The sequence below is a fragment of the Arvicanthis niloticus genome, chromosome 15 (assembly GCF_011762505.2).
Source record: "Arvicanthis niloticus isolate mArvNil1 chromosome 15, mArvNil1.pat.X, whole genome shotgun sequence".
Taxonomy (NCBI): Eukaryota; Metazoa; Chordata; class Mammalia; order Rodentia; family Muridae; genus Arvicanthis; species Arvicanthis niloticus.
In genome coordinates, this window is record NC_047672.1 from 37,692,106 (window position 1) to 37,713,716 (window position 21,611).

The window sequence follows — 21,611 nt, forward strand, 5'->3', positions numbered from 1 at the left end:
TGAAGACCCAGAAATGAACCCGCACACCTATGGTCACTTGATCTTTGACAAGGAAGCTTAATCCATCCAGTGGAAAAAGAACAGCATTTTCAACAAGTGGTGCTGGCTCAACTGGAGGTCAACATGTAGAAGAATGCAAATTAATCCATTCTTATCCCCTTGCACAAAGCTCAACTCCAAGTGGATAAAGGACCTTCACATAAAGCCAGATACACTGAAACTATTAGAAGAGAAGTTGGGGAAGACCCTTGAATACCTAGGCACAGGGGAAAAGTTCCTGAACAGAACACCAATGGCTTATGCTCTAAGATCAAGAATTGACAAATGGGACCTCATCAAATTGCAAAGCTTCTGTAAGGCAAAGAACACTGTCAACAAGACAAAACGGCAACCAACGGATTGGGAAAAGATCATTACCAATCCTACATCCGATAGGGGGCTAATATCGAATATTTACAAAGAACTCAAGAAATTAGACAACAAAAACAAAATAACCCCATTAAAAAATGGGGTATAGAGCTAAACAAAGAATTCTCAACTGAGGAAACTCGAATGGCCGAGAAGCACCTTAAGAAATGCTCAACATCCTTAGTCATCAGGGAAATGCAAATCAAAACAACCCTGAGATACCACCTCACACCAGTCAGAATGGCTAAAATCAAAAATTCAAGTGATGGTAGATGCTGGCCAGGATGTGGAGAAAGACTCCATTGTTGGTTGGAATGCAAGCTGGTATAACCACTCTGGAAATCAGTCTGGAGGTTCCTCAGAAAATTGGACATAGCACTGCCTGAGGACCCAGCTATACCACTCCTGGGCATATATACCCAGAAGATGCTCCAACATATAACAAGGACATATGCTCCACTATGTTCATAGCAGCTTTATTTATAATAGCCAGAAGCTTGAAAGAACCCAGATGTCCTTCAACAGTGGAATGGATACAAAAATTGTGGTACATCTACACAATGGTGTACTACTCAGCTATTAAAAATAATGAATTTGAAAAATTCTTAGGTAAATGGGATGGAACTAGAAAATATCATCCTGAGTGAGTTAACCCAATCACAAAAGAACACACATGGTATTTACTCACTGATAAGAGGATGTTAGCCCAAAAGCTTGAAATAGCCAACTAACTGACCACATGAAGCTCATGAAGAAGGAAGACCAAGTGTGCATGCCTCGGTCCTTCTTGGAAGGAGTGACAGAATGCTGAAGACAGCAAATAAGGTGACAATGTGTGGGATGGAAAGTCAAGGAAGGGCTATCAGGAGACCACTCTACCTTGATATCCATCCAATGTGCATTCACCAAAGATAGATGCCAATATGGATGTCAGGAAGTACATGCTGACAGGAGCCTGATACAGCTGTCTCCTCAAATGTCTACTGGAGTCTGACATATCCAGAGGTGGATATTCGCAGCAACCCATTGATCTGATCAAGGGTTCCCAATGAAGAAGTTAGAGGACTGAAGGAGCTGAAAGGGTTGATGGCTCCAAGAGGAGAGCAATAGTGCCAGCCAACCAGAGCTCCCCAGGGTTTAAATCACCATTCTGGGAGCACAAAGGGAGGCACCCATGACTTCAGCTGTATACTTAACGGGAGGATGGCCTTGTCAGGCATGGGTGGGAGAGGAGATCCTTGGTCCCATGAAGGCTGAACACCGAGTGGGGAGTAATTCGAAGGGGGGGGGAGGGGAGAGACGGGTAGGTGGGGGCACACCATTGTGGAACCAGGAGGGGGATGAAATAGGAGGTTCCTGGGTGGTGGGGGAAATGGGGTGAGGGGATAAAATCTGAAATGTAAACATAATATCCAAATATGAAAGAAAAGAAAGATGAGAGCTGGTACAGGAATTTGTTTTCAACCTCTCCGTGATTGTCAACCCTACTTCCTTCCATCTTGGGACCATTAATTGGGTTATTTTTGCTCATTTCTTTTGGTCCCTGAGCCTTAAATAGGCTGACTAACTTTGTGAAAGAACAGATAGATAATCTGATAGCAAAATCTATTCTATACATTATCATAAGTTAGCTATGGAGGACCACGAGACTCAAGATGAAGTTGTTACTCTATCCAGGGTGTTCCCAAATTCCATCTCCACCCAACCTAATAGAGGGGACTTCCACCCCTAGACCAAGCAGAAAGGAGCCACCCAGAACCCCCTCTGATTGGCGATCTGAATTCTTGCTTAGGCTGTGAGGCTAAGCACTATGAAAGAATATAAATAAAAGTTAAAAATATGTTTCTTGGTTCCCAGAGGGACAAACCTGACTGCATAAGGGTTGATGTCAAAAGGATCCCCTCTCCAGGAAAAAGACATCGGGATGGGTATGGCCCTCATGCCTCACTGGACAACAACAGGAGGACCGAAGCCATTACAAGGTCTCCTTTAATTACTGGAGGTCAGGCCTCTATCCCCTCCTTGGCAAGATTAGAATCTCCACAGCCCTTCTATACTTGGAGAAGAGAGAAGATGTCATGGGCAGCCTTGCTTATACACTGAAGATCTAAAATCAGTCATAAGCCTAAAATCAGCAATAGGCCTGACATACATGCCTCCTAACACAAAGTCTTGGGTCTCTGTGGAAAAACACTGAAACTGATGGCTATAAGCTATTGTAAACAGGCAGCTTTTGTGGAAATTTACCAGCCTGAGTAGTCATAGACCTTGTAAATAGGCAGCCTTGGCAGATACTACCAGTCTAGATAAGGACAAGTGAATCATAGGCAGAGTCATAGTGACCTGTCCCCTGAACATTTACTCAGCTGATACCCTGTTCTGAAAGATATCTGTGCTCCCCCTGAACACCTATGCTCCTGTGTCATCCCCTTCCCCACATCCTGCATTTTTGTGTTTACAACCCCTGTGTTAAAAAGTAAAAATTATGATTTGATAATAAAAAATGTTAATAAAAATAAGTGAGAAGGATCTGGGAGAAGTTAGGGAGAAATAAATATGATCAAAATGTATTGTATAGTAGTACTCACAGAACAATTTTATTGCCAGTAAAATGCTTCTACCATTAACTGTTTTCTTTAAGTGCTTTATTTTCATTTTTATGTTCCAAAATCACTGTATTATATATTTTTTAATTTAAATTTTTATTGAAAATAGATTCTTTTCTTAGAAAATATATCCTAATTACAATTTCTTTTTTTCTCTGTTCCCAGTTCCTCACCCATTTTTTTCCCACCCAGTTCCACTCCCTTCCTCTTTCACATTAGAAAAGAACATGCTTCTAATATGCCGAGAAGCACCTAAAGAAATGTTTAACATCTTTAGTCATCAGGGAAATGCAAATCAAAACAACCCTGAGATTCCACCTCACACCAGTCAGAATGGCTAAGATCAAAAACTCAGGTAAACAGCAAATGCTGGGGAGGATGTAGAGAAACAGGAACACTCCACCATTGTTGGTGGGATTGCAAGCTGGTACAAACACTCTGAAAATCAGTCTGGTGGTTCCTCAGAAAATTGGACATAGTACTACCTGAATACCCAGCTATACCATTCCTGGGCATATACCCAGAAGATGCTCCAACAGGTAATAAGAACACATGCTCCACTATGTTCATAACAGCCATATTTATAATAGCCAGAAGCTGGAAACAACCCAGATATCCCTCAACAGAGGAATGGATACAAAAAATGTGGTGCATTTACACAATGGAGTATTACTCAGCTTTTAAAAACAACGACTTCATGAAATTAGCAGGCAAGTGGATGGAACCTGAAAATATCATCTTCAGTGAAGTAACTCAGTCACAAAAGAACACACACAGTATGCACTCACCAATAAGTTGATATTAGCCCAAAAGTTCAGAATAACCAAGATTCAATTCACAGACCATATGCAGTCCAAGAAGAAGGAAGACCAAAGTGTGGATGCTTCATTGCTTCTTAGAAGAGGGAACAAAAACTCACAGAAAGAAATATGAAGATAAAGAGTGGAGCAGAGACTGAAGGAAAGGCCATCCAGAGACTACCCACCTGTGGATCCATTCCATATACAGTCACCAAACCAGGACACTATTATGGACGCCAGGAAGTGCTTGCTGATATGACTGTCTCCTGAGAAGCTCTGCTAGAGCCTAACAAATACAAAGGTGGATGCTTGCAGCCAATCACTGGACTGAGCATTGGGGTTCCAGATAGAGGAGTTGGAAAAGGGGCTGAAGGAGCTGAGGGGGTTTGCAGCCCCAAGGGGGAAGCAACAGTGTCAACGGGCCAGACCCCCCAGAGCTCCCAGGGACTGGACCACCAACCAAAGAGTACACATGGTGGAACCCATGGCTCCAGCCATATATGTGGCAGAGGATGGCCTTGTTGGAAGCCAGTGGGAGAAGCAGCCCTTAGGCCTGAGGGTGTTCCATGCCCCAGTGTAGGTGAATGCCAGGGTAGGAAGACAGGAGTTGGTGGGTGGTTGGGGGAGCAACCCTCATGGGACAGGGGAAGAGGAGATAGGATAGGGGGTTTCTGAAGAGGAGACCTGGAAAGGGGAATACAATTGAATTGTAAATAAAGAAAATATCTAATAAAACAAGAAAAAAGAGAAAAAGAAAAAAGAAAGTTGTTCTCTAACAGTCCTAGGCCAGACATCATGAGCCATGGCTTTCATCCTATGTTTCATTCTACATCCTACAGAGAAGGAAACTTTCAGCTTCAGTTTAGTAGCATTTACATTTACTCTCTTTGGGGAGTCAAAAGGATTAAAGAATCAGGGGGAAAGAACCAATATGGACAATTAAATAATTAAAATAAAGAGAGTCCTGTTGTCTGACACCAAACACCAAGTAATTGGAATGAAATTGGCTTCTTGGTTCTGCTTCTTACAAATCTGGGGGGTGGGGCTAATAGGATTTTAGTTAATCTTACTGAATATCTGATTCTTCAGCACAAAACAGGAATAGATGCCACTTCCTGCTTGACAACCAACAAATACAAGATATCTCAAAATTCAGGATAGCACATAAAACATTTGATCAGCCAAACACCATGCTTATGTTCTTATTGAACACCTAATCAATCCTCCAAACAGTAAGGATATAAATATCTGTATCTTTTATCTACCAATTCAACTTACCATAGTTTGTGATAAACCAAGAGTTCCCCACATTACCATGCCGGAAGCACCCAGAGCAACTGTTTCACCAATTGTATTTACAAGATCATCCTGGAAAATATGACAGAAAGAGTTAATCCATGTGGATGAAAATAAAAGTATTATACACTCAACAAAGCTAAATATGATGATCAAACAACATTTTAAATAGGTCTATACTCTTTATACACTCTTTACACAAGCATTTTGTTACTGTTTTAAAAACAGACTGTCATTGCTCTCATTACTTCTGCTTACAAGAGAGCTCATCTATTAAATAGAAAAAAAGAGAAACAGAGTTAAAGTATAGTCGATACCACATATAATTCTCTATAGACACTAACATCTCATAAGCAAAAACTCTTGGTTTCAGGATTCAAATGCTAAGCTGGGAAGATAGATTGGTTGGTAAAGTGAATGCTGTGCTAACATGAGGATACAAGTTCCACCCCTAGGACCCATGCTATAAAAAAGGAACTGGGCATGGTGCTGAAAACTTGTAAGCGTGGAAACACAGTGCTTGGGAGGTAGCCAAGCAGATCTCCCCCAGACTCACTGGCCAGGAATACTAACCTAACGGGCAAACTTTCGGTCCTATCAAGAGGGTCTGATTAAGAAAAAAGAAGTGGGAAAAAAAAAGGATACCTGAGATGAGTGAACCCTTACCCACATCAAATAATTCTACTTTTAATTTTAAAAGATTTAAAAGTGCTCTCATTTTTGCCTACATTACAAACATATATTCTTCATGTATATATTCATTAAATAATAAAAACTAAATTTCATCCTTTAAAAACATAAAAGTCCACTCAACACAGTTTGTAAAGATGATCTCTTAACTGCCATGCCTTGGTTTACTCACCTGATACAGATATTGGAAACTTAGGTCGCTAAAGACAATGCGAAAATATACAAAAATAGGGAGTGGATTATGAGGGTCATTTACTTTAGACACTCGAATGGCTTCTTGTACACGATTTCTGACGTAGAGCTTTGCTTGTGGAGATGACTTCAAGTTACTCTTCAAATAGATGGATGGGTACAGGGCTGTGCTTTCCATCCATATCCAGAAAAGAGCATCATTTCTTCTCTTCTCTATATCAGGACAATATCCATTGTAATCGGGGTCTTGAAATTTATTGTTATAACAATCAGGAAAAAGATAAAAACCCCATAAATGATTTGGCCGAAGTGATTTCCCCAATTTTAAAGTCTCTTCCATAAAATGTCTTGCTGCCTCTTCAAATTCTTTTTTGGCCCTCTTGGTGGCTTCTGTGAAATTAAGTTGTGTATTTTGTTGCAGGACCAACTCAATAGACTTATTCCTGTAAATATCCTTGGGTTTCCAGTTTCTTGACCAGGTTGGCCTCCAGTCTTCCCAATCAATGATAGCCAAGCCCACATTGTCTATTGGCATGTAATGCTGGATGTCATTCTTAGCTACTTCCAAATGCTTTTTTAGAGACCCCAACTGGGGTAGCCCTCCATGAAAAATTAATAATGACTCATCTATGTGAGGATAGAGACCCAGACGATCACTATAAAATATTGTGACAGGTTGACCCGTGGCAGATTTTCTGGGACTTCCCACTAAAGAGAACAGACTAAGATCTAGTGGCTGATTAAACCTCGTGAGACAAGACTCAGTTGGGGCATTCCAGGCCCAGAGGAAAGGCACATCAGGGATGAGTGGGGGTGCCCTAAAATCTACCGTCAAACAACATGGAATCAGAAGAAAGACTACTAGTGTCTGGGTTAGTCCATTAGAGTCAAGAAGGCTCGCAAAAAAGGAGTGTTTAAAATACAACACTCGCATTGCAGAGAATTAATTAGTATCCAAATAATTATTTCTTCTTATTCACTTTGGTCTCTCAAATATTTGGTGCAAAAGGTGAGAAAGATACTGATATGAGGTCACTGTGAGAGATGAAAGTTTGATGACTGCTTTACATTGAACTATTATTCTTCTTCATATTTCAGGAATGTTTTCTGACAAGTTGTATAATCTATAACTAAAAAAAATACAGAATTTATTACAGCCAGGTTGGAAGCTTTACTAAGTCCTCAACATTGTTTACACACACTTTAATTCAATTTCAAAAGATAGAACCTCCTACTGTGTTGAAATCAGTAAGATTTTTTCTTTTATATGTGATACAAATCCTATAACAGTTAAATCACATCTGATCCCATTGATAACTAAATGTAACTGTTCTCTTTTTCCTTTTTATATCCATCAGATGCCTTAGCAAAAACAAGTTTAAAAAAAAAATAAGTTCTCAGTTATCAGTGTTGTAAGCCCACTCTTGTCATATATGCCAAATTTTGAAAACAACTTCTCACACAACTGAAAATGCTTGCCTCTTAATGATTCGTTTGCATCTGTAACTGTGAGGATGATTTTGAGAACTAAACCTAAGGGCTTACACATGGTAAGCAAATACTGTTACTGCTACATTAATGCCATTCCCTGTCAATATTTGTTTGAATAAGGGTTTATTGAGTTTCTCTTGCTGACCTGGGACTGTGGATCCTCCTCTCTCACCCCGCTAAGCATATGGCATTACGGCTGTGTGCCGCCATTCTAGATCATATTTTTTTTTCATTTTATTCACCTGTACTTGTTTTCTTAACAGCAGCAGGGGAGAAAACAAAAGCCGGTTTTGACGTAGGCAATAAATTTAAGAACCCCTTAGAAAACTCCCGGACCAAACCTTACAGTAATCCCCACTTGTTGTTAAAATAGCAAGCTACTTTGTCTTTACAAGAGGAATTGATTCTAATCTACCTTATTAAAAACAAGAAATGAATTTTGAACATTAAATAGGATCATATAAGCAAATTTGCATTTTTATTCATAGGTAAACTGAAGACATTACTAGTAATTTGTCACATAACAAGTGAGTCTGAGCCAAGAACAAAGAGATTGTGTTGCATGTATTCCAGCACTTAGTATTTGGAAAACTTACCACTTCTAACACACATTTAAACATTTTTGTTTTAGGAGGAAGATATGGCTTTCCATATAGTTATGTTGATAGTATACTTCTATGGGACATAAAGTGATCATTACATCCTTCTCGGTAGGAATGCTGTTCTTATCATAGCAAACTATCCACTCATCCTCATTGTTGAAAAATAACCTCAAAAAATAATCAAATAAAAGGAAATCTTAACTTCATTACTATCATGTTTTAAACATGTTTAGAACAGGTAAAGTCTCTAAGAAGTCTATTAAGATCTGTCAGATCTGTCAGATCTCCCTATGTAAGATGTAGAGAATCTTAATGTAAAGTAAAAGAACAAAGTAATTTATATCAAGTGTTAACATTAGTGACTGAATGACATTAGGTGGGAGAAAGAAATTGAATAAAAACTTAGGACTCTAGGAACACCAAAATGAAACAGACATGAGTGTTATCCATTAAAAGACTTTAAGTTGCTTCCATTTCCAGCCTACTGTTAATAGGGTGGCTTGTAAGATTGTTGAGCAAATATCTGTGAAATAGGCTGTCAAATCCCTTGGTCATATGCCAAGGACTGATATAGCTGAGCCATATGGTTGATTTAGTTTTAGATTTTTTTTCAAGATTCTCTATACTGAACTTTGTAAGATGCTCTATACTGATTTTCAGAGTAGATTAACTGAATTGCGTCCCTAACAACAGTGAATGAGGGTTCCTCTTTTCCCACAATCTCCAAACCTGCATTTATTGCCTGTTATTGATCATAACTATTCTGACTGGGATGAAATAAGAATCATAGACATTTTAGTTTGTATTTTCCTAGTTACTAAAGATAATGAGCACTTTTTGAGGTAGTTTTTCCATTTTTATTTCTTCTATTGAGAACTTTGTTTAGATCTCTAGCCCACATTTTAATTGGTTTGTTTCCTTGATTCATTGGTTTGGGATATTTTGGATATTAATTCTCTGTCAGATTATTGCTATTATAAATTTTCTCTGTGTGAGTTTACTCTTTATTATATTGTTTTATTAGCTTTACAGAAGCTTTTCAGTTTTATGAGTTCAGAGTTGTAGAATGTTGGCCTTAATTCTTTGCAAAAAGAAGTCCTTCACAGAACGTCTTTCTCTACTCCTGTATCTTGTGATGTACTGTCTGTTTTCTTCTAACAGATTTAGATGTCAACTCAAATTGAGGTCTTTAATCTACTTGGAACTTACTTTTGTGAGGGAGATTGACCTCAGTCACCTGCAGTTCCAAGCTTCAAATTCTCAGTTGTGAGTATATCACATGGGATACCCAGAAAATAACTAAGAAAGTATAAAGGGATCAAAGTAGAGAGGGTGACTGGGAGGGGAATGGCAGAATGCAAGTGACATGAAGTGGGAAATTGAACAAGAGGGACAGAAGTCCAACTAGAGAGTAAGAAGGATGATCAATACAAGAAAAGAAGACCAAAGAGATAAATAAAACCAAGGTTGTTTGATAAAGCCTCAAGGAATCATATTATTTTATATCTAGCAGTACCAGATATGAGAATCGTCCTTTTGAATGTTTGTTCAAGTTAGTCCAAGTGACTCTAAAAACAATATATGTTATAAATGTAGCTCCGTGTTGCCACTCATGAGTTGAGATTGGTCCCTAATGCTGAAGACACTGGACACTTAGGGCATAGGACTCAAATGACTTGAGCTGTATCTGACCTGAAAGCCTCTTTCAAATGGTTTTTCTTCATGGTTCCAGAAAATATTATGCAAGCTGCCAAGAGAAGAAAGCAATTAACATTCCTATCCAGCTGCACACTTGTGAATCATGGCAATTATGAGTATGATAAAACATATACAATGGTGCAATAAGTAGCACTCATATGTCAATGGCAACCTACAGCTGTCTCACTGGATTTAAGATGTATTCAATAGGAGGGAAAGCATAATTGGTATGGGAAACTGAACCAGGTTCCCCGGGACTTGTGAGGACCTTATGAACCTTAGAAAAGAACTTACTTCTGCAACTTTTCTAGACCAAGATAATTCTTTACTACATTCTAGATCTTATCCCTATACCCACAGATAAAGGTAGCTACCAACCCTCTGCAAAGAAGCCAATCTGTTCAGCAAATGGAAATTGTCACAGGCAACCACATCTTGACTCAATGCAGATGTCAACTGATTGTGGACAGCTAAACCCCAGTGGATGTATATTTGAATCATAGCTCCAACATTCCTCCTGCTCAAAGATCATTATGGAAGAGAGGCCATAAAGATCACAGGAGCCAATACTTGGCTCTTGGATACCAGATAGTCTGGTGTTAAAAAGTCTTTCCTAGAAATGTCTGAATGAACTAGACTGGAACACTGATAATATCAATGGATATGTTTACGAGGAAGAGAAAATTTTCACAGTGTCACATCTTTAGACAAAGAACTACAGGATTTTGACTGCTAGGAGAATGAAGATTACCTTCTCTCACGCATTAGTTCTCTTATTAGTTATTCAATACAGAGTGATCAACCTTGAAGCCACCAAACAATCAAAAAACTGGCTCACTAGGTTGGATTCATATATATGTGCATACACATATACACATATATGTATATATGTGATATATATTAAGGAAATACATTTAAGATATGTATTAAATACATATTAAATAACACAGACTTATAAATTCTTTAAAGAATATATATTAAAGAATATGTATAATATATTAAATATAAACATAAATACGTAATATTAAAGAATTATTTATAATTATATACACATATGAAGCTATCATTTATATTTAGAGGCTACCATATGTAAAAAACAGCTACCACCAATCTGAGAGTAGGGTTCATGTGAGGACTTTGAGAAAGAGTGGGTGGAGTGGCTGGAGGAAGGAAGGGGAACAAATAAAGTAATTCTATTTCAATTAAAATATATTTTCAAACTAAAATTAAGTTTTAAAATCTTAACTACTTGATTCCAGGTAACAAATGGCCTTATGTTTCCTATCAACTAGGTAGAACATGACTACTTGGGGGGAAAAAAGAAGCAAATTTCAAAATACCCCAAATTCTAAAAACACTTTAAACACCAACGTGAAACCACAAGTGGGGAATTCTACACCTTAAAATGTATTTAATGAAAAAAAAATTTAAGTATTGTTTAAAATTTACCTTCAACTAGGTATATATTACAATAACAAAATTTTATGTTACTTTGGCCCCTTTCCCAAGATATATTCCTGTGTATATTCAAATATCCTAAAACTATAAAGTTTGAGATCTGAAGACCTTCCAGTTCCATGGATTCCAGGTAAGGGGTGTGTCACCTGTACTCTACTATAGTTGGCTTCTAAGTGTCTTCTTGTTCATCCTATGAGTGATTTTCTCAATAATCCCCAAGCCCCAGTGGGACAGTCACCTTGTTCTCTACATACACTCCACCACTCACAGCAAGAAATGGGTTGGTCTCAGTGTCTCCTCAAGTAGTGACAGGCTGATTGCATCCCTTACGAATTGTTTTCTTTCAAAATAATTTAGAAGCATAAGAATGTAATGCACTTGAAAACCTAGTTATATTAAACTCTCATTCTTGCTGTAAAGAAATCAGTTGAATCCATGCTTTGCTTATTAAATTCTTTGAGAAAGTCATCACTTGTCTGAGGAATCCCAAAATTATCTTGTAATAAAATTGTAAAAACCATGTATATACACCTACCAAGGTAGTATTTGCCACTGTGTATTCAAAACTCTATAATATAATAAACTATATACAGTCACTTCAAGTCACTGTGACAGTTTATAACTACGTTGCATTTGGATGGAAGTTATGCAGACATGAGAACCCGTTACACCTGTAATGAAGTAACAGATAAAGATGTTACATTAAATCAGGGGTTCTTACCTTGTGGGATTGAATGACCCTTTTACAGGAGTCACCTAAGACCATTGGGCACACAAACATTTACATTACAATAACTAGCAGTAACATAATTAAAGTTATGAAGTAGCAATGAAAATTTTCATGGTTGAGAGTCACCAAACCATGAGTAACTATATTAAAGGGTCACTCACAGCATTACCAAGGTTCCGAACTACTGCTTCAAATGCTTGTTAATTAGAGGAAAATATACAACTACAAGGTTTGCTACACAAAGACATGTTAAGTACATAATTAAGGAATTAAATTTCAGATCTACAAATGCTCATTTTGCTAATCTTGGATCCAACCATAATATAATTTTTCAAATAAAAAGTGGAAGTAAAATAAAATGTAAAGGTAAAACTGAATCTTTGAGAGCCAATTTGAAGTTCCTTGCATTCCCTAGGGAAAGAAAAATTATCACAAAGCTTCCCACTCTGTTCACTGGGATGCTGATCAGAGATTTTGTGTTGCTTTCTGGCAGAGGAATTGGTTATTGCTTTTTGGTTTTGTTTGTTTGATTATTGTGTATTGTGTATATGAGAAATGCATAAGATGTTAAGAGAAAGTACATGTTGAGATCAGAAGAGAGCTGAGACAGGAGAGACCAAACAGGAGGGAGCAAATTCCTTGCATTGATTTCCATTGTTATCACAACAAATGCTTTCTTTCATAATGATTGCTCTGTTGTAGTACACAATTAAAAACACAGAAAATACAGACATAATAAAGAAATAGAAACCATCACACTACAGTGTGGTGATGTTCTTCATCCATGTAACCACTATCTCAAAGCCATTAGGAACCTTAGTGACCTTAGTCACTTTGCCATTAAAATGATAAATTTTAAAGCTAAACTGTTATGTAACTCTAAACAGAGAAGTTTCAGAAATATTAGCAAGTATTGAGATGCACAAGAGGATGTTTCTGGTAATAAAAAGAGATTAGGGTTAGTGGGCATAGAAAGTACATGAAGGCTGAGGCCACTCATAGGTACTGCCCTCGTTATTCAGGGCTATAGAGTTCCAAGAACACCTGTACATGATAAAGGCACAGTCATGGGATTGAACAAACAGCTCCTAGACTTTGGAAACTTCGCATCAGAGGCAGTTTGTACTGCATGTGACTCATACCCACAAACATCAAAGACTCATTCTTTAAAATGAAAAAACAAAAATAAAAATCCACGTAAAGTAGACTCCAGTATTTTGGCCTTATATGCTAATGACACCAGGTACAGAGTACTAAAGCATCCTTTATTTCAACACAAAGGTAAATACCTACCACCAGTTAAGCATTACAGAGATTCTAAACTAAGTTTCAGGCCAGCTTATTAAAAAAAAAAAAAAAAAAAAAAAGATTAAAAGACAACAAAGATGGCTCTTACAAAAGAACAAGTTCAGTTCCCAGCACTATGTTGTGTGGTTCACAACTGCCTTTAACTTCAGGTTCATGGGATAAAACACTCTCTTCTGACCTCCATGGATACTGCACTCATGTGTAGACATACACACACACACACACACACACACACACAAATGTTTGTGTACATTCATGCATACACACATAATTCAAAATAAATCATGTTTTAAGATAAGCATAAAATAAAAGCAGAAAAAGTGCAAGCTTTTCTGAAAGCAAGGATATTACTTAACAACTTTTTCTTGAACCATATTTTATAGATAATTTGGCCAAAATACACAAACTTGATTCAACAAGAAAAGTTAGTATAATGTTACATTTCTATTGTCTTCTCTATTTGACTTCTTATCCTTCTTCCTCATCTGCAGTACCTTGTACCTTTGACTTAACTTTCGGAATGTTGTCCCAAGTATGTTTTGAAATTCCAAAGATCCTCAAAAACAAAGCCAAAGACGTTGTACTACTACAGACAACTAAATGGCAGAAGCTCTACTCATACAACTAAAGTTATTACAGGAAAAAAGATGTGGCAATTACAGACACAGAACTTGATAATCATTCTCCCCAAACCACGACTGCCTTTTCTCTATTAGATCACAGTATAGAAAAAAAAGTAGGCAACTTACTACTGAAATAAGTGAGTTTTCCCCTAGTGTCTATGAAGGTCAGGAGTGCTTCCAGTCTACTGTTTATGTGGTAAGGATAAGGCAGCCCTTTGACCAAAGAAAGAATGTTTTGCAATGTTTCTTTATGATAGGGCAGAAAGACCAGTAATTCTGTGTGTGGCATGTGAGTCGCTGTTTGTGTTTGGTGGCGGGGAAGATTAGCAAGGATGGGACATTAACAAAAGAATGTTGTAATTTTTTTTATTAGTGTTTGAAATGAGTTCCAGGGTCCAGTGGTAAAGGCAGCTCCCATTGGCTGTCTTTTTGACTTGCTAAGCATCTTAGGTTACTGACAGATAAATGTCTACATTTTATCACAATGAACCTTAAAAAAAAAAAAAAAAAAAAATCAGCATTTACTGTGTAAGCAAATGTAATTTCTCTTTTAAAGTATTGAAATGAATGTTTTCAAAATGTCAAGTAAAGCAATGCATGGCTTGTTGTTATTGGAAAAGAATAGTATTTTGGATAGGTGGTGCTGTAGGTAGATAGCGGTGGCCAGGGACATGTGCTGAGAGTTCCAGAACAAAATGCTGTTACGCAAAGGAACACTGTCTTTATATCATCAGCCTTCATGATAAATGTTCAACTCAAATTCTCACTTTTCACCTGGTGAGATACTACAAATAGACTCAGAAAAGAGGTAACCTTCCCTTCCCATGTCCACAGACTATTTCCTGTCTTTCACTTGCACCAAATAACTCTTCCTTTCCTCTCATCTCAATGGTTCCCATCTCATATCAAAGCACATTTTCATCTCTTGATTGAAATCTGAATCACTATGTTGAAATTAATCCCATGGGGGCCATTACAATGAAGGATTATAGTTTGGGCCCTAGAGAGACGTTTCTACAGTTAAATACACATCCTACACCTCTGAAACACCTGCTTTCAGTTCTGAGCACCATGCATTGTTACTTATGGCCAGCAGTCCACACGCTCCCACACCCTCTTCTGGACTTCACGGGCACTCACACATGTGTTGCATACATCCGCAAATGCACATATAGACATGCAAATAAATGTTTAAAATTATAGACTCAGTAAGAAAAACAAGAGAACTTGATTTTATATAATGGAATTTCAAGATTAAGGTGTAAGCCACTCTCAGATGCTAGTATGAACAAGCAAGCTCTCTGTGGCCTGGCTTATATGGTGGTACTCATCCCATCTATGAGAGCTCTGATTTCATGGTCATCACTTAACAAATGGCAACCACGTCTAAATATCCTTGAGGGTTAAGTTTCAGCAGCTACACACACACACACATACATACATACATACATACATACATTTATATGTATATATGGTAGTGGGATATAAGCTTTCATACCAACATCTTAAACACTAAATAGATTTAAATTTACATAAGCAATATTATTTCCTTACTAAAAATTGCTTTTGACCTTAGACATAAACATGCTTCTTAGAAGCCACAAACTTAGAAGAGACCTTAAAAAACAACTATACTAACCTAATCCTATATTTTAATAATTGTCCCAACTGCCAGCATTACCTATCACTAATGGTATTCTGTGATACAGTATTAGAATGCTTGTGTCATGAAATGAAACTAGAAGAAGCACTTACTGGTGTAATGAGCACTTACAGTGTAGACGAGTTTGTAGCAGGAACAGAGCAAATGCTATTTAATATTTGAAGTCATAAACATCAATGTTTGTGGTTAGACTGTGGAGTATCTCAAGAAAAAAGTGAGGCTTGTGAATTCCTAGGTCAAGATACAAAAGCACATTTACCAGAAATCTGAATATAGTGTAGTGATTGTCAGTCTTCCTAATGCTGCGACCCTTTAATACAGTTCCTTGTGTTGTGACCCCCAACTGTAAAATTATTTCATTGCTACTTCACAACTGTAATTTTCCTACTGCTGTGAATCATAATGTAGATATCTGATATGCAGCATTATCTGCTACCTCAGGAGATGGGGGTTGTGACCCACAGGTTGAGAACTGCTGCTTTAGAGGCTACAGAGCTGTTAAGGGTGACAGCAGCACACACAATATCAATATCAATACAATACTGCAGGGTAGTGAGAAAAGAGAGAAGAAACAGCATGTTATCTAGAAACACTCGTTTTTAACGCTCTAGAGTTAGAGCTGTCTTGGCTGACAGCTGGGTACAGATCCATCAATTCAGATGTCATTTGCAAACTACAGGTAGTTTTGCCTGTGCTTCTGACCAACTGGCTGTACACCAAGTTTCCCACAGCCCTTTTCTCGAGTTTTGTTCATTTTCACGAACAGTTTCCAGGACACACGGAAACAGGCTTAACAGTCAGACATCCAAAAGCTACAGAGGACCAAAGAGATATCTATGGAGTGAGGGGTGGGTGGAGTAATCAGAGCTTCATACTATCCCTAGGTAAATCTCCATCCAGAACTGTCCACATGAAACCTCCTTTGTCCCTTCTGACTTTAAGGGGGACTTCATTGCATTGCCATGATAAAACCATTGACAAATATGTCAAAATAAGATAACACGGGTAGAGTGCGCCCTGATGCCTGTGAGCAAGGAGAGAACTTCCAAGCAAGGCCTGTTTTTCTTCAGCTACATTGTACACAATTCAAACATGCACAGTGCCAGGCGAGCAACATCTGGGAAAAAACCGAGTCTTATGACCTCTTATCAGACAACAAGAAGTCAGAGAATTTATGAACAATTCAAAGACAAAGTTCAAGGCAGTTAAAGTTTCTAAGACATGCCTTGGAAAAGAAACAATTCTCAAATCAAGGAGGAAATTGTAACTCAGGACCTATAGATGAGAACCCAATTTATATATTACAAAATTTTAGTTATATAATAATGTTTGTGTATTAAGTGCAATATATATATGTATATATATACATATATATACATATATATACATATATATATTGTTAGTGTAGAATGGATGTTAGTGTAGAATGTATATATATACATATATATACATGTATATATTGTTAGTGTAGAATGGATTAAAATCACTTTGACAGACAAAATCTTCATAGTCCAACACACACCTTTGAATTATAAAAGTGGCTATGTTCTAATTAATTGGTCAAAGGTAAATTACTTCCTCTCTAACTTTTTTCTCTTAATAACCAGAATAAAATTCTTACCTGCCTTAATGCTTAATACTTAAGTAATGTCTGTAAATGTTGCAATACAATTAAATATTCTATGTTAGGACCAACATTGAAACAAGACCAAATGTCACTGTTACCTTGCCCAAATATTTAACTTCATTATACCTTAGAGCTTTTCTTTAACTATAAAACATGGGTGATTGATAACTAGCACACAGGTTTCTCTGTGATGGTGCAGGAAAAAGTGTATACAAAACACTTAGGCATAGCACTTCTGAAGGGGTTGAAAACACACCATCTTGAAGCACAGTGCTTGCTATTTTACAGGAACTAAAAAGCCTTTAAAAGGACTGAGCAAAAGCAGCTGAGAAACAGGCCCTCTGACCTGCCCCAGGAGATGATGCTCTCATGTGCTAAGGGAGAGACTCTCTGGCTACCCCAGAAGATAATACTTTCCATGTGGTGAGTATCCTCCCCTGTACATGGAAGAGAAGAAGATCCTATAACTGGAGGCTGCAAGCAAAAGCTAAAATGAATTTGAGCAATCAAACCGTTGGTATGTCCTTATCAGCTACATCTCCCCACATATATCCCAGGCACTTCCCTGTAAATTACCCCCTTTAGAAGCTTTTTCTAAATCTTGATAGTTTTTCATAATTTTTTTTTTGTTGTTGTTTAAGGTATATATTAAGATCTTGGCTACAATTTTTTCCTTGAACTTTTCCTGTACACACAAAAATTCTAAATAGTTTTGTTTGTTTTGCCCTTCTTTACTTACTAGTTCAATGTATTGGCCCAAGTCACAGAACTTCAGAGAAATGTGATTTCATCAGGAAGGAACATCACTGCCCAGAGCATCCTGCTACTCCTAAGGCTCCAGCTGATGTCTCAAAGACATCAGTGTCAGCCAATGGCAAGAAATTTTTATATAAGCCTCACAAATATCTGCCTATGAAGTGTGGACAGTAAAATTAAAAGTGTCACTGGAATATGCTCACTGGGGAAAAAGGACATTGCACCAATTCACTATTCCATATAGGATTTTGGAGTCTTTCATAACTCATAATAGTGTTTGAAACCTAGGGAGTTTTAAGTTTTCTGATATTCTTCTTATAAGTGGGCATGTAATGCTAATGTTTCAACTTATTCCTTTTCTTTCTAAAAATCACAATTTATCCACCATCAAGCCTGTACCTGGGAAAATGAAAAGTCCTAAAAATAAAAGAACTGACAAAGTTGCTGTTGTGGGCAGCTGGAAATTGACCCCTCGCTTCCTTTCTTCACCCAATTTGCAAGCTTACTTTTACTGATTAATATTACTTACATTCAACAATATCTGTGGGAAAAAATTCATAAGGTTTGTCAAACAATTGGCAGATGGTTCATACCCTCAGCCAGAAAATCAACTTGTCATCTATTTGATTTGACTCATTTGTCTGCACTTATGTCTCACTGGATAAGAGACTCGTACAAGAAGGTGAGGATTAAGGAACTGAAACAGAATTGATTCTTCTCCAGTATTCACTTTCTGGCCAAGTTTGTTGCTGTTTCACTAACAGTAGATATAATAAACTTTCAGAAGGAAACCATTCTGTCCTTATGAGGTGTCAGAGTGCCCTGACATTTCACATGATCATATACGCCTATCTCCTGCATTCAGCTACTCACACTGTTAAGTTATTCCCTGCATGTTCGGTGGATAAACTACATGTAATCTAGGTATTCATGCTGACACTAAAATAATGGCAAAGACAGTAGTAATGGAATATTCCTGACCTTGACATTCTGTTACAGAGTGACTTTGACTAAGAAACTTATTTTTTATCACAAGTAAGCTATTTGTTCACAATAACTATTTTATTATATTTAATTAATTATATTAATATTTAACTATCATACTCAGAATAATTTTATAACTGATTGATAAGGTTTGGTCTTACTGTCTATTGTAATGCTAAGTGTGGGCCTCCAAGACCTAGATTCTGCACATAGACTCAAGTGACCCTGCCCTCAAATTATTTCTGATTGGTAAATAAAGATACCCATAGCTTATAGATGAGAAGAAGAGATATATGTGGGGTTTAGGTATCCTGGGCTTGGAGTTAGAGGAGGACCATGAGGAGAAGAAGGTAGATGAGGAAGGAGAAGGCACCATGGGTTAGGTGAGACATGAAAATGTGGCCCTGAGGGCTCGCCAATTGGAGTTAAGAGCAGCACAGAAAAAAAGTAGGTAATAACTTGAGGTTATCAATATGAAAGTAGATTTTAATAACATAGATGGTAGATATCTGCCCAGTGCTTTTACTGTTTAAGGCTTATTGTAAATATAAGTGTTGCATATATCTTTGATCCAGGAACTAAATGGTCAAAAGAAGGGTAGAAACATCAGGTCCAGATTAAAAATGTCTACAACAACTGATAACATCCTTAATAATCCTGGCAAGTCATACAATCAAAACAGAAAAATTCAAGAGTGCTTATAGGGAAAATTTTCAGTCATGAAATGGACTTAAATAACCAAAATGAGCCTTTATGAAAATAAAAACTTCTGTTATGAAGCAGAAATGCTTTGGGGAACTTTATACTTAGCCACCTCTCCAAACCTTCCATTCCCAGATTGAACAGACTTTCCAGGCTACCTTGAGTGAACAATTAGATGCTAAGATTTGCAATATATAAGAACTAGCTAGTGTATTTGGGATATACTATAGGTGAATAAAGTATATTCTTTTCATCGCTTTCAATCAAGAAGTCAAGTAGATTTCAAGAAGCTTAAAAAACACCATGCACTGTTACCTTGCTGGACAGGGCCTTATGCAGAACTCCTCACCACCTGCACTTTCATTATAGTAAAAGATACACCTCCTACATTCATGTGAACCATGGCCTAGCTGGACTCACCAACATACCCAGAACAGATGGAATACTGTCTCCACAGGTGACCTCATAGAAAGGATTTCAGAGTCAGTTCATGGTCCTAGAAGCAGATGACATCACAAAGTAGACAGATTTTCCCAAGACAACACATCAAGAAACTACTTCTTTCTCTATTTTGTCTCTTTTAGACTCTCACTTGCTTGAGAAAGAAAATGGTTTTTTTAATACAAATTTTCCTCTCTCTTCCTCTCTCAATCTTTTCTACTCAACCTCTGATCTTCTGGGATCAGCTTTGTTTCAAACTTATCTTTTCTATCAGCCTCTTGGTTTTCTAAAGTGAACTACAATTTTTATACTGCCATACAACTGTTGTCTAGACTTTTGTCATGTTATGTGGTCAGTCTGATTGTTGTAATGTCAATATGTAGATAGTATCAAAAATCTGAACTACAGTAGTCTCTATAAATATGATCATCAAGTAAAGTCATGGGAGCAGATAGATGAAAGAATGGTTTCTACGACCAACAAGAAAATCCCACTATCCTTCCTGTGAGATACTAATTCCTAGGAAAAACAAAAAACTCCATAAAAACTTATAGACTGTTTCTTGTTTATGGTCCAAAATTGTCACCTTGTAGATATAACTACTCAACACAGAGGAGCATGTACAGTCACTGTGAGAAAATACTGTTTTACTATGGATTATATGACACAAAGTATCTATTTTATACATACAATCAGATGACACTATCACTATCCATCCAACAATTGAGATTCTACCATTTTATTGGGCTGACATATTCAAAAGGTTGGAAGATAAATTTATTGAATTTGGGGCAGTGTGTTTACATTTGCTTTTTTTTTTTCAGTGTATTTTCTCCTAATGTCCATTCTCCTTTTTGCAGAGATCTTACTAGTATGTCACTAACCAGATTTTTTTTTACCAGACATTAATTCAGCTTTACCTTTAAGATAACTTACACTGATGTTTTAGACAGAGGAAATAAAGGGCTTCAGAACACTCCACCACAGATTATGTCACTTGGGTGTATTAGGTATTGTATTAGGATTCTCTATGGTCACGGAACTTATGGAATGTCTATGTATATTAAGTGAAATTATTGGAATGACTTACAGTCTGTCTTCCAACTAACGGAACAATGGCCAGCTGTTAGTGAGAAGTCCAAAAATCATGTTCAGGTACATGAGACAAGGTGTTTCAGCTGGTCCTCAGTAGTATAAGCTGGAATTCTGCAGTAGGATCTAACAGATGTGCTGGCAAGGAAGTGCAAGCAGGTGAAGAACAAAAACTTCCTTTTCCCATTGTCCTTTTGGAGGCCTCCAGCAGAAGGTATGGGCCAGATTAAAAGTATGTACCACCACGCCTGAATTAGAAACTTGCATTGTCTCATCCTGGCCTTGAACTCAGAAATCTGCTTGCCTCTGTCTCCCGGGAAAAAAGGCATGTGCTACCTTGCCGGGGCCTAAGTTTTTCATGGCCACTATGCCTCGAGATCTGAATCACAGATGTGTGTTCCATTTCTTGATTGTAGTTCATTCTAGATGTAGTCAAGTTGACAG

General features: G+C 37.4%; 1 protein-coding gene across 1 annotated transcript in view; it reads right to left on the bottom strand.

Annotated features, from left to right (window-relative positions):
• Positions 1–20,093, bottom strand: part of LOC117720857 (hyaluronidase-5) — a 35,507-nt gene extending 15,414 nt beyond the window's left edge. The window contains exons 1-3 of the mRNA XM_034519551.2: positions 19,950–20,093; positions 5,973–7,122; positions 5,093–5,182 (exon numbers count right to left, since the gene is read on the bottom strand). Of these exons, the coding sequence (XP_034375442.1) occupies positions 5,093–5,182; positions 5,973–6,926 (1,044 nt within the window). The 5' untranslated portion in view covers positions 6,927–7,122; positions 19,950–20,093. The remainder of the gene's footprint in view (positions 1–5,092; positions 5,183–5,972; positions 7,123–19,949) is intronic.
• Positions 20,094–21,611: the final 1,518 nt, after the last annotated feature.